This window comes from Mauremys mutica, chromosome 8 (assembly GCF_020497125.1).
Source record: "Mauremys mutica isolate MM-2020 ecotype Southern chromosome 8, ASM2049712v1, whole genome shotgun sequence".
Classification (NCBI taxonomy): Eukaryota; Metazoa; Chordata; order Testudines; family Geoemydidae; genus Mauremys; species Mauremys mutica.
This window is the reverse complement of record NC_059079.1, coordinates 56,236,195-56,251,797: the sequence shown is the minus strand read 5'-3', so window position 1 is coordinate 56,251,797 and position 15,603 is coordinate 56,236,195. Positions and strand designations below refer to the sequence as shown.

The 15,603-nt window shown below is 50.8% G+C and overlaps 1 protein-coding gene across 1 annotated transcript; it reads right to left on the bottom strand.

The window, feature by feature from the left end:
- Positions 1-1,231: 1,231 nt before the first annotated feature.
- Positions 1,232-15,521, bottom strand: LOC123375739. Its single transcript, XM_045026964.1, has 5 exons — positions 15,313-15,521; positions 5,697-5,745; positions 5,397-5,451; positions 4,469-4,570; positions 1,232-2,854 (listed from the first exon to the last, which is right to left on the bottom strand). Exons 1-5 carry the CDS (start codon positions 15,457-15,459, stop codon positions 1,714-1,716), a joined length of 1,494 nt encoding a protein of 497 aa, XP_044882899.1. The 5' UTR covers positions 15,460-15,521; the 3' UTR covers positions 1,232-1,713.
- Between the last annotated feature and the right edge of the window lie 82 nt (positions 15,522-15,603).

Sequence of the window (15,603 nt, the reverse complement as noted above, 5' to 3'; positions counted from 1 at the left end):
AACAGTGTAAGCCCCCCACTGCTTGTTTTTAGATTTACGCAACCCTGCGGTTCCTAACCCATTACACCCCATCATCAACCGTCACTTCTTAATCATTCATTTACCTGAGTGATGTCTTTTCCATTCACCTTGTCCTCCGGTGACTCCCCCGAGCTGCGTTCGCCTTCCTCCTCTAGGGGAGCGGACAATGAGAGGTGGTCACGCTCATTGGGGTGCCTCTCGAGGGTTTGGGTTTCGGGTTCCAGCGTATCCATCAACGGCTGAGTCAAAGGGCCCTTGTCGCAACTCTCGCTGATGGAGCGCTTTTCCCACACAAGTCCAAAGGCCCTCGGGTCTAAAACAAAGTCTGACGTTCTCACGGGACTGGTGAAGGAGTCCATGTCTCCATGATCTCTAAAGCACGCGTTCTGGGTAAAAGAGAGCCTCTTCTGCCTCGGTGCTGGGACTTATGGGGTGATGGTACTGCACTCTGATTGCAGAGGGCACTGGGAGGAGTTCTTAGAGGGGTCACAGGACCCGCTCCTGGGGGGGTCACCCCGCCCTGGAACACCCCCAATTGGTCAAACCTGCTCTCAGGGCTGTCCTATGCAGCCAAAACCCCTCGCGATTGGTAGAGGGCAGTGGGAGGAGTTCTTAGAGGGGTCACACGAACCACTTCTGGACGGGTCACCCCGGCCCGGAACACCCCCTGATTGGTCAAATCTCCTCTCGGGGCGGGCCTACGGGGGCGAAACCCATCTTGATTGGTAGAGGGCAGTGGGAGGAGTTCTTAGAGGGGTCACATGACACACTTTGCTTCCGGTCATGTGTCCGCCATGGGTGGGACTTCCAGTGACAAGTGGTTGGGGCTTAAGGGGTCAAGGAGCGGGTTTTGAGGGGTCAAGGGGAGGGGTTAGTGTTTTATTGATGGTAGGGCCCTTATACTACTACCAGACACCCTTGGAGGCCCTTGCCTTCCCAAGGGGTGGCTTTGTAAATTTAGCATCAGGTGTTCTTGAACGAGAGTCCTTGGACATTTGGGACTTCACTTTCTTTTGAAGCTTAGTGCAGGTTTTCTTGAGGCACATTAACATCCGTTTGAGAATTGGAACTTTGCTCCTTGAAGGGGATGATGTCCTAGCTCTAGAGGCCTTTGGTGACTTTGGGGGAGAACCGTCAGGACTCCCAGTTGTTTTCTCCCCAGCTTGCGAAAGCCCTGTTGTACTTGTAGCAATGGACACCATTTTGGTTGCTTACTGGGAGCCGTTTTCCCCATTCCATCCTGCGTCTTTCTCCTGTCTGCTGGAAGGAGCCACACCACTGGCATCTTTTTGTGGTTGGATGATGCTGAGGAGTCTCCTGGAGTCCATCGCTGTGGAATTCCATGGGATCTTCCGGGCAAGTCAGCACCTGCAGAGCCAGCTGGTCTCTTCCGTCGAAGCTTACTGCACTTCTTGCAGACTCTAATTGGCAGCTGATCCCTGAAGAGCTTTGAATTCACAGTTCCATCGAGCCCATGTGGATCCATGATGTCTCGAAGACCATGCAGCTCAGCAGATGTCTCCTCCTGAGTTTTCTTACCCTTCATCTTTCCTGGATATGTCTTACGGCACTGCTGGCAGACTGAGACCTGGCCCGCCAAGGGGCGGGAGCTGCTCAGCATTTCCATCAGGTGCTTCAGCTGCAGGTCGTGTGCAGCCTGCCCAGCAATGAGAGAGTCAAGGGTGGATCTTGTTAGTTGCTCAGAGCCTGGGGCCTCTGGGGCAACCTGGTGGCTTTGGGTCCTGGGATGATCTGCCCTGCCCTCACCTCCCTGTGCCCCTGGCCCCAGACAAGAGCCTTCCTCTCCATGTGCAGCTCCAGCTTCTCTTCAGTCTCTTTGGTGCCGCTCACACTGGTAAGGGGCTTTCTCAACTCGCTCCTATAGAGGTGGAGTGTGGCTGTGAGCGTCTTCTCTACTATTGCCGTCTCTCTCATGAGGGGAGCATCTCTGTGCGACTCTCTCACCATCTTTGGGAACGCGTCCATTTGAATCTCTGAGCATTTCTGAGCAATGTGATCCTGCAGCTTGACCACCACCGTGGGCACAAGCCTGGCCAGGATGGCATCAGGGGATGCCAGGATCCTGTGGGCCTTTTGAGGCAGGGGTCCAGAGGGGCAGACACATGGCTCCTGGATCGCCTGTGCACGCTGAGGGCTGGTGTTGGATCTGAGGGGCTCCGGGACCTTTGCTGGAAATCCACATTTGGGCCGATCTGTGTCTAATATCAATTGCTGCTTGGTGTCCCGCTCACCCAGCAATGGCTCCCCCGGGATGGGGGTTTGTGGAGCTGGAGGCAGAAGAGCTGTGTGGGGTTTCTGTGAGGTGAGGGGTAAGCCCTGCTCATGCTGGAGTCTCTTTGTGTGCCCGTGACAGTCCAGTTCCTCCAGGACTTCACAGCTTAGGAAAGGGACCCTGCTCATGTTGAACTTCACCCTGGGGTCTCTGTCCGGTGGGCGCAGAGCAGGGACGTTAGGGATCATCTTGGCCAGCGACTCTGTGCATGGGGTAGGAGCCCCCAGTTGACTCTGCAGATGCTTCTGGCGGATGTTGAAGTCTAAGCCACGGACTGACGTCTGGTCCAGACCCATGGTCTGCTCTCCCCAGTCTCGTCTGCTGTGGGCAGGAGGCCTGGTGAGAGGCTGGGCTTGGATGGGATGAGCGGATCCTTCCCAGCCCCCGACAGGCATGATCTCCCCCGTGTGGCAGAGGGGCTCTGACTGAATCATGGCGGCTTCTCTCAGGGAAAAGGAGCTGCGACTCCAGAGGGCAGAGGTGGTGGATTCCCTAGAGGAGTAGGAGAACTGGCTCATGGCAGATGTCGACACACTCGGCCTGTGGGAAAGAGCAGACAGGGACAGATGGGACATGGCTCTCCTGAGCAAAGGCAGGGCTTGGGCACAGCCTTCCAACAGTAGTGCAGTGGGGCAGTGCCTAGGCATGCATTGCACACCACACCCTGACACAAGGACATCAGCTGGGTAACGAAGGATTGAGAGGGGGAGCTGGCACTCATTTTATCTAGAACGATAACCTCTTCGTCACACGCACATGTGCAGCACCTAGCACAATGGGGCCTTCAGCATGATCGGGGATCTACTGCTATTTTAATAGAAAGATTAGCTAACAACAATTGGTTTGGGGGAGGAAGATGTGAGCATGTGGGTGTAACCCTTGCCAGAGGATGTTGTGAAGGCCAAGACTATAAACTATAAAAGGAATTAGATAAATTCATCAATGGCTATTAGCTAAGGTGGGCAGGGATGGTGTCCCTAGTCTCTGTTTGTCTGAAGCTGGGAATGGGCGACAGGGGATGGATCATTAGATGATTCCCTGTTCTGGCCATTCCCTCTGCTGCACTGGCATTGGCCAGTTTTGGAAGACAGGATACTGGGCTAGATGAACCTTTGTCTGACCCAGTCTGGCTGTTCTTATGTTCTTACATTCTAACCCACTGGAAAACTGTCCTGTTCTAATGGCTGATACCCTAGAGACTAACAACTTACTATTGCTCCCAGTTAATGGAGTTTCTCCGGTGGTGGAGGTCTGTGCTATGGTCCTGAAAGTCCTGGCTGATGACTCGTGTTTAGGGTGTATCACATGGTGTCCCACTCACTGCTTGTCTGGTGCCTACTCTGGGGATGGGATTAGCTCTCGGTGTCAATGCCCCTTCCAATTGTCGCATGTGGTCACTGTCACTCCCACAATGACCCAGACAGTTTTCCTGTTCACTGCCCCGCCGGTCCATGCCATGCCCTCGGGGGCTGGTAGGGAAACCTGGGCCCACACTTCACACTGGGGTCCAGGCCAGGGACCCTCAACCCAGCAGTTCTGGGCTTTCCTCTCCCAGCCTGGACTGCTTCCTACTACTCCTGGTTTCCCTCCTTGCTCTGGGTGCACCAGCTCCAAACACTCTCCCTCTTCCCAGGGAGGGGCTGCCCCTTCCCAGCCGCAGCCCCTGTCTCTTGCCAGCTTCCCGGCTTTATAGGCCCCATCTGTTCCTGCCAGCTGAGCCTGCTTGGAATCAATTCCCTGCTCCCCGGCTCTTCCTGCAGGTGCACCCTGTGGAGTTAATGGGCCTGCCTGGCCACCTTAGCCCCTTCCAGTGCTATGTGGGGTGGACACCCTCTCACAGGGTGTCATTTGATTGCTTTTTCTTTCAAACACAGCACGGGCAGGTTCTTGACAGTTGCCTGCTGGCAGATATTGCCGTACAGAAGGATTTGATCCTACTCACAACCCCAATTTGTAGTCTCTGCATTTAATTTCTGATAATCCCTCACCTCACTTTCGCTGGTATCTCACCTTGGAAGCTAAAGCCTCTTAGTGACTTTTTCCCTGTTATTTTAGGATCCTGGAGTGTCTGGTTTTCCCTGCTCCCTCCTCTCTACATTCACTCTCCCCTCCCACCCAGCCCCCAGTCTGGTGCCCCCTGGTCAGTTGCCTTACGGTATCAGAACTTCATCCAGGTGTCTGGCCATGTACTGTGGCCTCCTCTCAACCAGCCTGAGGCACTGAGCCAAGCCGAACTTCTCCAGGTGCACAGGGCAGCTGTGGAACAGAGAGAGCAGATAGCTGAGTGCAGGCCCTGCCCTCAGGCCCTCTTTTACCCAGAGGGGAGGCACCGAAAGGCTCCCTGTCCCATTCTCCACTGAGGCAGCCTCCTCCCCTGCAATACCCAGGCCTTGGATGTTCTGGTTTGGGGTTAGCTGGATTGTTAGGTGAGCCCTGTCTAGTGCTGAGGAGGTGAGAGTGTATCCTACTGGCAGCGTGTGTGTCATGTCCCGCCCACAGAAGCTAATCAACATATAGGATAACAGCCTACTATAGCTGCCAACTAATACAGCTACCTCTTCAGCTCTAAGGGGTGTTTTATGCTGCAGAGCTGAAGGTCCAGGGTTCAAATCCTGCTAGGAACCCCTGCTGGGGGACTGGAGAAGGGGCCGTTACACAAGTGCTGCTGGATTCCTTTCACCCTACTCACTGTACCAGAAAGGCCAGCCTTCCTCCCGATCTGTCCACCTCACCTCCCCGGGGTGCACGGGGCTGCTCCCAGAAAACATTTTCTCCCCCTCTTGGGAGGGGAGGATGGTCCAGTCCAGTCAACACAATCTACCCCTCCACCACCACTGCTCCAGGTTAAATGAACTGTATGATGCTCGAGGAAGGGAATGACCCACGGTATGATGCGTGGGGGTGGATTAGAGATGGCAACTTCTGCTGGGTGGGAATGAATTGCATGAGTCTAAAGGAGAAGAGTTCCTTGCGTGGTACATAGGTCGGGGCAGGGGAGGGATTACTCGGGTGGGGATGAATTGCATGACGCTAAAGGAGAGGACTGACCCACTGCAGATTTATGGAGGGGGGCATTGCTTACCATGTCTCTAGGGATGCACCAGCCTCCTCCAGCTCTTCCTCACAGCACCCAAAAGCTGCCAGAAGTGAGACATAAAGGAGACATTGAGCTGCTTGGGCACCCTCTGCTTCCTAGCAGCCTATTGCCCCAGATTTCAGAGGCAGCCTGTGAACAGAGCCCCAGCCAGTGCCTCTGCACGACTCTGGGCACGACTGTGCCTTCGCAGGAAGAGGGGAGGCAGGTGGGGGAATAGACCCTATTTCTCTGCTTTGCATGGGGCCTGAGTCTGCCACCGCAGCTGTGGGGTCAGGGGCTGCTTACCTTTTGGTTTCTGCTTTTTCTTTCTGTGTCTCCTCTTCCTCCGAAGAGCCTGCCACACACAGAGAAAGCAGCAGGGTTAGAAGAGAACTCCTCAATAAACCTGAGAGAACAATGAGCCAGAGGTGATTGCCACGTGGGGCCAGGGGGAAGTTTTTCTTTGTGGAAGAGTATTGCACTATGAGGCCGCATGGGTAGGCATTGTGCTTTCCTGTGATGCAGACAATGTAGGGCACACAGCACAACCCATAACAGGGGTCACTGGAATAATCCAGGGGTTGGAGAAACAGGGATTGCTGGTACCCGGAGCCTGCAGAGTTTATAAGCATTGAAGGAGAGAGCCTGCAAAGTTCTCTCTCCTGCAGAGATGACAAAACTCTGCAGGTTTTAGGATTGCAGGGTATGCAACTAACCCCAGATACCATGCACGGAATTCAGACCTTGGGGGAGAAATCCGACCTCTGGACAACAGTGTTTCCTAGATACATATTTAGGGAATGCACGCTATCGGGGTTTTATCTGCATGCATTTGGGATGGCCATGCTACTCCTGAGTGGTGAAGCCATGAATGGGTTATGCAAATACACCCAAACAAGTGCTGATATAACCCCAATATCATCCTTAAACGCAGCTCTTTTACACCAAAAAACAACAACAACAGTTTGGCATGAGTTCAGCCCACTTGCCTGGGAGCTGCAAAGTTTCTTGAAGGTAAACCGCACTGCTTGCAGCTTAACTAGCCAGGTATTCCTTTCACAGGCTAGATCTTTCTCGCCTGGGCTCAGCCCCTGTCCCCCATTCCCCACAGTTTAGTTCCTTTATTTCTCCAGGTGTTTTCAGCAGTCTTCCTTTTGGGGCAGGGAGGTGGTGGAGAAGAGCCTAGATTAACTCCCTTCCAAGCCTTAAATAGGATTTGGCTATGACAGGAATCCTTTGTCTCCCAGTTTGACCCCTCACTCCCTCCTAGTGGAAAAATACCACCAGTCCCAAATGATGTCCATCTGAGGGAACTGAGATTGTTTAGTCCGCAGAAGAGAAGAATGGGGGGGTGGGATTTGATAGCCGCTTTCAACTACCTGAAAGGGGGTTCCAAAGAGGATGGATCTAGACTGTTCTCAGTGGTGGCAGATGACAGAACAAGGAGCAATGGTCTCAAGTTGCAGTGGGGGAGGTTTAGGTTGGATATTAGGAAAAAACTTTTTCACTAGGAGGGTGGTGAAGCACTGGAATGGGTTACCTAGGGAGGTGGTGGAATCTCCTTCCTTAGAGGTTTTTAAGGGCAGGCTTGACAAAGCCCTGGCTGGGATGATTTAGTTGGGAATTGGTCCTGCTTTGAGCAGGGGGTTGGACTAGATACCTCCTGAGGTCCCTTCCAACCCTGGCCTTCTATGATTCTATGAGGTGACATGATCACATGACGCTGCAGTGTCAAAGCAGCATCCCAGGAAACTTCTCAGGAAGGAGGAAGATTAGTATCTTCCAAGTCCTATTGTCCTTCCTAATGGTCCATCCAGGCTGATTGTCCGCTGTTTGGGGGCATTCCCCCGGTGCAAGCACTTTTGTAATTGATACAGAGCCCATATTCCTAATTTCAGATACAGAAATGATACATCCATACAGATAGGATAATCCCATTCAGTAAATCAGAACCTTTCCAATGATATCTCACATAACCCATCTTGCATAAAACATACCTTAGTTATGCCATATTCATAGAACAATATTTCTATGAAGAATATGGGGCGTAATGTCACAGGGGTGAAGAAGCATGTGGACAAGGGCGATCCAGTGGATATAGTGTACCTGAACTTTCAGAAAGCCTTTAACAAGTTCCCTCATCAAAGGTTCTTAAGCAAAGTAAGTTGTCATGGGATAAGAGGGAAGGTCTTCACATGGACCAGTAACTGGTTTAAAGATAGGAAACCAAAGGTAGGAATAAATGGTGAGTTTATGAAGAGAGATAAATAGCAAGGTCCCCCAAGGATCTGTACTGGGACCAGAGTTGTTCAACATATGCATAAATGATCTAGAAAAGGGGGGGAACAGTGAAGTGGCCAGATTTGCAGATGATACAAAACTAAAGATCATGAAATCCAAATCTGAATAGGCCCTCCTTGTTCCCAGATGTATAACTCTGTGTTGGGCTGTGTGAAAATGCATTTTGTTTGAATGGGCCCCATTTGCCAAACCAACTCTCCGGAACTCTCTGTATGCCTGCCCTGTCCTCATCATTATTTACCATTCTGCCAATCTTTGTGTCATCAGTACATTTTTATCAGCAGCAATTTTGTATTTACTTCCAAGTCATTGAAAAAATGTTGAATAGCCTCAGACCTAGTACTGATCCCTGCAAAGCCCCATTAGAAAAACCCTCATTCGAGGAGCCCTTTGACAATTACTTTTTAAGATCTGTCAGTTAGCCATTAGCCTGTTCTCAATCCCTTTAACCTGTGCTCTATTGATATTGTATAGTGCAGATTTTTAATCCAAATGTCCTGCGGTACTTGTATGCATAAACAGGGGACTCTCAAGTTGGAGGAGAGAGGTTATTTTACCTCTGTATTTGGCACTGGTGCAACCACTGCTGGAATCCTGTGTCCAGTTCTGGTGTCTAACATTCAGGAAGGATGTTGCTAAATTGCAGAGGGTTCAGAGAAGAGCCATAAGAATGATTAAAGGATTAGAAAACATGCCTTGTAGTGATAGACTTTAGGAACTCAGTCAATGTCGCTTAAAGAGGTTAAGGGTGGTTTGAGGAAAAGTCTATAAATACCTACCTGGGGAAGAAACAATTAGAAATGGGCTCTTCAATCTAGCAGAGAAAGGTCTAACATGTCCAATGGCTGGAAGTTGAAACTAGACAAATTCAGACTGGAAAGAAGGCGTCCATTTTTAACAGTGAGAGGAATTAACCATTGGAACAATTGACCAAGGTCATGGTGGATTGATTCTCCATCACTGGCAATTTTTAAAATCAAAACTGGACATTTTAATAAAAGGTATGCAGTAGGCATTATTGTGTGGAAGTTCTTTGGCCTGCGTTAGACAGGAGGGTCAGACTAGAAGATCCCAATGGGCCAATCTTGCCTTGGAATCTATGAAAAACAACACCTTACACAAGTCTAAGTTTGTCACATCTATGTTTGACATGGCCCATTTTCCATAAAACATTGTTAACCTGCTTTAAATATATTCCCGTCCTTTCATTCTTTATTGATTGATTCCCATATCAGTTTGATCTGAGCCTGCTGATTGAAAAATACTTATGTTTGGTTCCTGCATTCAGCTGGCATCAATCCAGCCTTTCCATCTCTCTAGGAGTCTCAAGCCTGGTCTACACTACGCGTTTAAACCGGTTTTAGGAGCATTAAACCGATTTAACACCAAACCCGTCCACACTAAGAGGCCCTTTATATCGGTATAAAGGGCTCTTTAAACCGGTTTCTGTACTCCTCCCTAACGAGAGGAGTAGCGCTAATATCGGTATTACCATATCGGATTAGGGTTAGTGTGGCCGCAAATCGACGGTATTGGCCTCCGAGCGGTATCCCATAGTGCACCACTGACCGCTCTGGACAGCAGTTTGAACTCGGATGCAGTGGCCAGGTAGACAGGAAAAGCCCCACAAACTTTTGAATATTTCCTGTTTGCCTAGCGTGGAGCTCAGATCAGCACGTGTGGCAATGCAGTTAAAAATCAAAATAAAGAAAGAGCTCCCGCATGGACCATGCGGATGTGATCGCTGTAAGGGCAGGCAAATCTGTTCTATCAGCACTCCGTTACAGAAGATGAAATTCAAAATCATTTTAAAAAAATCTCCAGACAGACGCCATAGCAGGGACTCAGCGCACTGCTGCGTGACAAACGTAACGGAAAGCCAAAGAATCAAATGGACGCTCATGGACTGGAGGACTCAAGCTATCCCACAGTTCCTGCAGTCTCCGAAAGTATTTGCATTCTTGGCTGAGCTCCAAATGCTTCTAGGGTCAAACACAGTGTCAGCGGTGGGTCAGGGCATAGCTCGGCAATTTACGCACCCCCCCACCCCCAGAAGTGAAAGGGAAAACAATCCTCTCTTGACTCTTTTACATGTCACCCTATCTTTACTGAATGCTGCAGATAGACACGATGCTGCAGCACTCAACACCAATATCCTTGCTCCCCCACCCCGCTATGGGTGGCTGATGGTACAATAAGACTGATACCCATCGTCATCATCAGCCTATTGGCATATGGGGCAGTGCAAAAGGACTGGTAACCATGCATACTAGCATCAGTGAGGTCAATGAAGGGCGCCTGGTCCTAATTTTTCCTGGTAGATGGTACAGTATGGCTGATAACCATTGCCATCATAGCAACAGGGGGCTGAGCTCCATCAGCCCCCACCCTTCATGTGTAAAGAAAAGATTCAATTGCCCCTGGACTAGCAGAGGGATGCTGGGCTCCTCTCCTCCACACTCCTTACTGTCCTGTCTGGACTCTCATAGCAGCTGGAGGCTGCCTTTCACTCATTTCTCACTAACAAGTCACTGTGTCTTCTTCCTGCATTCTTTATTACTTCATCACACAAGTGGGGGGACAATGCTACGGTAGCCCAGGAAGGCTGGGGGAAGAATGGAATCAACAGGTGGGGTTGTTGCAGGAGCACCCCCTGTGAATAGCATACAGCTCATTATTTCTGCTGGATCTGACACAGAGCAGCTGTGCTCTCTGGTTCTATAATATAATGGTTCTCTAATACACTTGTCCAAATTCTAGACAGGACTGATACTATTTTTAGATACCAAAAAGGAGGGATTGACTCTGGGAGTCATTCCCAATTTTGGCTTTTGCGCCCCTGGCTAAGAGCAGCCAGGGGCACTTATGACAGCAGCAAATGGTGCAAAACGACTGGTAACCATGCTCATCTTTTTAACAATTTATGGATTGGTAGATGGTACAGTATGGCTGATAACTATCTCTGCTGTCATGCAAAGGCAAAAGCATGCTGCTGTGTAGCGCTGCTGAATCGCCTCTGTCAGCGGCATCTAGTACACATACGGTGACAGTGACAAAAGGCAAAACAGGCTCCATGATTGCCATGCTATGGCATCTGCCAGGGCAATCCAGGGAAAAAAGCCGCGAAATGCTTGTCTGCCGTTGCTTTCCCAGAGGAAGGAGTGACTGACGACATTTACCCAGAACCACCCGCGACAATGATTTTTGCCCCATCAGGCACTGGGATCTCAACCCGGAAATTCCAAGGGGCGGGGGAGGCTGCGGGAACTATGGGATAGCTACGGAATAGCTACCCACAGTGCAATGCTCCAGAAATCGACGCTAGCCTCGGACCGTGGACGCACACCACCGATTTAATGTGTTTAGTGTGGCCGCGCGCACTCGATTTTATACAATCTGTTTTACAAAACCGGTTTATGCAAATTCGGAATAGTCCCATAGTGTAGACGTACCCTCACTTACCTCAGATCTGGCGAGCCTGATCACAGCATAAAAGACAGCAAAGAGCAGACAGAGGAGGAGTGAACTCATTACCCGGGCTCAGGCACTAAGACACTCTCAACACAGACACTCTCAAAGCAGCAACAAGTACCCAGGCTACACCTGAGGGCAGGTTGCTGCTCTGGCATCAGGCAGGCACTGATGTCATCTCTAGGTCACAATGGGGCTGCCCTCCTGCAATCTCCCTCTAGTCTGTGAGGTGTCAATGCTGTACTTAGATCAGGAGATGGGATGGGGCAACCGCCCAAGTGGGCTGAGCTCAGAATAAGGCAGAAGAGAGGGCATCAGGTTTCCCAGGAAAACCCTGGGTCTTTTCCGAGCTCTATGACTCTCAAGCCCTTAGGCAAGGGACATTTTTTCCCTACTTGTGGGAACTCCTAAAAACCTTGTGACTGAGGCAGAAGCTCCTAGCCTGAAGTGAGAAGCAGCCCTGAAGTGAATCTCTAGTGCTACCAGTGCAGAAAAACGTTCATGGTATGGCCAGCCCAAGCATTCCAACACCATGAGCTGGGCCCCACAAAAATCATGAGATTGGCTTCAAAATAATGAGATCTTCAAAAAACATTCATCTGGGGACCTCTTCATTTGCCTTCTGGTATCTGAGCCGTTAGGGTGCACTCAATTCATGTTCTCCAGCTTCTCTTTGCAACCACGAGGGCTTAAAATTGGCTAACAAATAAAATAAAATAAAATAAAGAGCAGAGATTCTCAGATAAATCACTTGACTCCAGCAGTGGGTGCTTTAAGAAAAGCACCCTATATCATAAGATAATAAAGAGCCCTACCTCTTATCTAACATGTTCAATCAGTAGATCTCAAAGCACGTTACAAAGGAGGTCTGTAGCATTAGCCCCCTTTTCGAGATGGGAAATTGAGGCACAGAGAAGAGCAGTGACTTGCCTAAGGTCACCCAGGAAGACAATAGCAGAGACAGGACTAGCACGTAAGTCTCCTGAGTTCCAGCTAGTTCTCTATCCACTAGGCCACAGTGCATTTGAAGTAAGGGGTCATAGTCAATACATTCCTGTAACGGTTATTTTGGGCTCTTCCAATACCATTGTTATTGAAGTTACACATTTTGACCTGTGGTCTGTGCTGGTACAGGGGCATCCTTGTTAAAATGAGTTTCTCACAGCAGGTTGCATCTGAGTTCTTGTTAGGCCTGAACACAAGTTAACTGGACCATGTCTCCGATGTCCCCATGGGAAAGTTTAAAAGCCATTGAAGGCCTTGCAGTGCACTGACATACTGGGATTTTCAGAAAGCCTTTGACAAGGTCCCTCAGCAAAGGCTCTTAAGCAAAGTAAGCTGTCATGAGATAAGAGGAAGGGTCCTCTCATGGATCAGTAACTGGCAGAACCATAGGAAACAAAGCGTAGGAATACTGCATGCAGATGTGATCTCCCCATCTCAAAAAAGATACTTGGAATTGGAAAAGGTTCAGAAAAGGGCAACAAAAATGATTAGGGGTGTGGAACAGCTTGCATAGGAGGAGAGATTAATAAGACTGGGACTTTTCATCTTAGAAAAGACAACTACGGGGATATGATAGAGGTCTACAAAATCATGATTTGTGTGGAAAAAGTAAATAAGGAAGTGTTATTTACTCCTTCTCAGAACAGAAGAACTAGGGGTCACCACATGAAATGAATAGGCAGCAGGTCGAAAAGAAACAAAAGGAAGTATTTCTTTACACAATGCACAGTCAACTCCTTGCCAAAGAATGTTGGGAAGGCCAAGATTATAAGAGGATTCAAAAAGGAACTAGATAATTTCATGAAAGATAGGTCCATCAATGGCTATTAGCCAAGATGGGCAGGGATGCCCCACCATGTTCTGAGGGTCTCTAGGTTCTGTTTACCAGAAATTGGAAATGGATGACAGGGGATGGATCACTTGATGATTCCCTGTTCTGGTCATTCCCTCTGAAACACCTGGCATTGGCCACTGTCGGAAGACCGGATACTGGGCTAGATGGACCTTTGGTCTGACCCAGTGTGGCCATTCTTATGTTACAGCTGTTCAGCCTCCTTGATACCTGTGATGTCATAATCCTGCTCAGTTCTCCAGTCTTCCATGGAGTCTGGATGGAAAGACAGGGTAGATGTCACCTAGTGAGCTGGGCCTGTAAGAGCAACCTGTGTTCAGGCAGAGAGGGGCTCCTGGGAGAGCAGAGTCAGGGCTCCGTTAAAGAGCCGGAGACAAGGGCCTGGCCTGAGTGTAACCCACCAAACTTTGATTACACCCGTACCCGTAATAATTCCATTGTATTGCAGGGACAGCGAGCAGGTTCAGTCTGTTCTGACAGCGGAACTCCCACCTGTGGAGACCATCACAAATATGCAAATTGGGACAGTTGGGGATGCCAGTAGCCTGAGTTGCTCCGATGTGGAGGAAAGACACCACAGTGTAGTAAAGCTGCTCAGACTAAACAAAAAAAAATCCTTCTGTTGATAAGACGACAATCTGTGGGTTAACTAAGACGCCTCATAAATCGAAACATGCTCTTATCATTACAGCAATACAGCACATACCAGTCAAAGAAAAATAACAGTATCTAACATACAGATTTCTTCAGTACTGAAAGGTACACGGGCCACTAATCCTATGCATTGAAAGCATGCGCTGCTTATTTGGCATTTATGTCCTCACACCCTCCTGAGCTGACCAAGCAGCAAGCATTCTGTTCTTTGAATAGGCTGGGATCCTTCTCCTGGCAGTTATCTGCTTGCTGCAGGTAGCCAAAGCAGGCCTGCGAACATCAGCCCTCGGGGAAGAGATCTTCAGCGCCCTTCCAATATGGCAGTCTCTCTCTGGGGCTGGCTGAACTGGCGGAACTGGAGGTTCAAATCAAGTCTCTGGAGTACATCCACAGCAGGGATCGGTCATCAGTGCTATGTTTAGATGGAGTTGAGGCATCAGCCTTTTATAATCTCTTGCCAAAAGATTAGGCACATTGTTCATTTTTACAGTTCTTGGTAATAGCAGCACATTAGATACAAAAATTACCATTAGCAATAACAACAAAGTGTCCATTTACAATCATTTGCTATGCCACACCTTTGGCTCAATACCATTGGGTTTTGAGCAGGGCCGGCTCCAGGCACCAGCCTACCAAGCACGTGCTTGGGGCGGCACCTTGTGAGGGGGCGGCGATCAGGTTTGGTTTTGTTGGTTTTGGTTTGGCCAGGCGGCGCTGGGGGGGGGGCGGGGACTTGGGCGACGCTGGGGGGGCAGGGACTTGGGCGGTGCGATGCAACGCTGGGGGGGCGGAGACTTGGGCGGCGCGACGGGGTGCTGGGGGGCGGGGACTTGGGCGGTTCGACGCGGTGCTCAGGGGGGCGGGGACTTGGGCAGTTCGACGCGGTGCTCGGGGGGGCGGGGACTTGGGTGGTGCGACACAACGCTCGGGGGGGCGGGGACTTGGGCGGTGCGACTCAATGCTCGGGGGGGCGGGGAGTTGGGCATTGTGATGCTCGGGGGGGCGGGGACTTGGGCGGCGTGACGCAACGCTCGGGGGGTGGGGACCTGGGCGGTGCGACACAACGCTCGGGGGGGCGGGGACTTGGGCAGTGCGATGCAACGCTCGGGGATGGGTCAGGCGGCGCTCTTTTTTTTTGCTTGGGGCGGCAGAAATGTTAGAGCCGGCCCTGGGCAGGATCCCCAACTGACCAAACCCAAAGATCTGTCCTAGATTCCCCCTTTCTCCCCCCACCTCTTGCCTGCCCTCTCCCTGGCCGGCTGGGAGGCCAGGGACCCGGAAAGCTTATGGCTTTGGGTGGGAGCTGGGAGGGTTTGTTCAGCTTCCCCCAGTGTAGGGAAATAACTGGCCAGAGCTGGCTTAGTGCCAGGGATGCCAGGAACCCTGGGACCACGAGGGAGACCCCTGGCATTTCGAGCACTAGCCGGTGGTCGGAGCAGTAAGGAACAACCAATGAATGGAGCCACGAGCTCTGTCTGTGGCCCTGTCTCTCTCTGTGGATGTGCCCCGTCAGCCCAACAGGGCCTGGTCAGAACAGGGGGCCTCGGGCCCTCCCTTCCATGGGGCTGTGTCCAGGCAAGCTCTGCTGAAAGCGCAGGATGGCTTGGGGTTGGGGGGGGTTGGGGAGGGTCATCCTACCATCCTGCTTCTCCAGGAGAAGCTGTGCTGAGTCACCATGGCCACCCAGATGTCCAGGACCAGAAGGACGCAGGTGTACATCACCCAGGAGCTGTCCCAGCAGGCACAGAACCAGCTCTGCATGATCCCCACTCCCGCGTCAAACATGCTGGGAAGGACGGTCTGGACGTGCACTGGGGGTGGAGATGCTACACTCCCTGCTGCTGCTGTGGCTGGATCTCTCCTGAGGGGCTGTTTGTTCCAGTGACGCATCATAAAGGGCCAGGACCAGGTGGGTCCTGACATCACAAA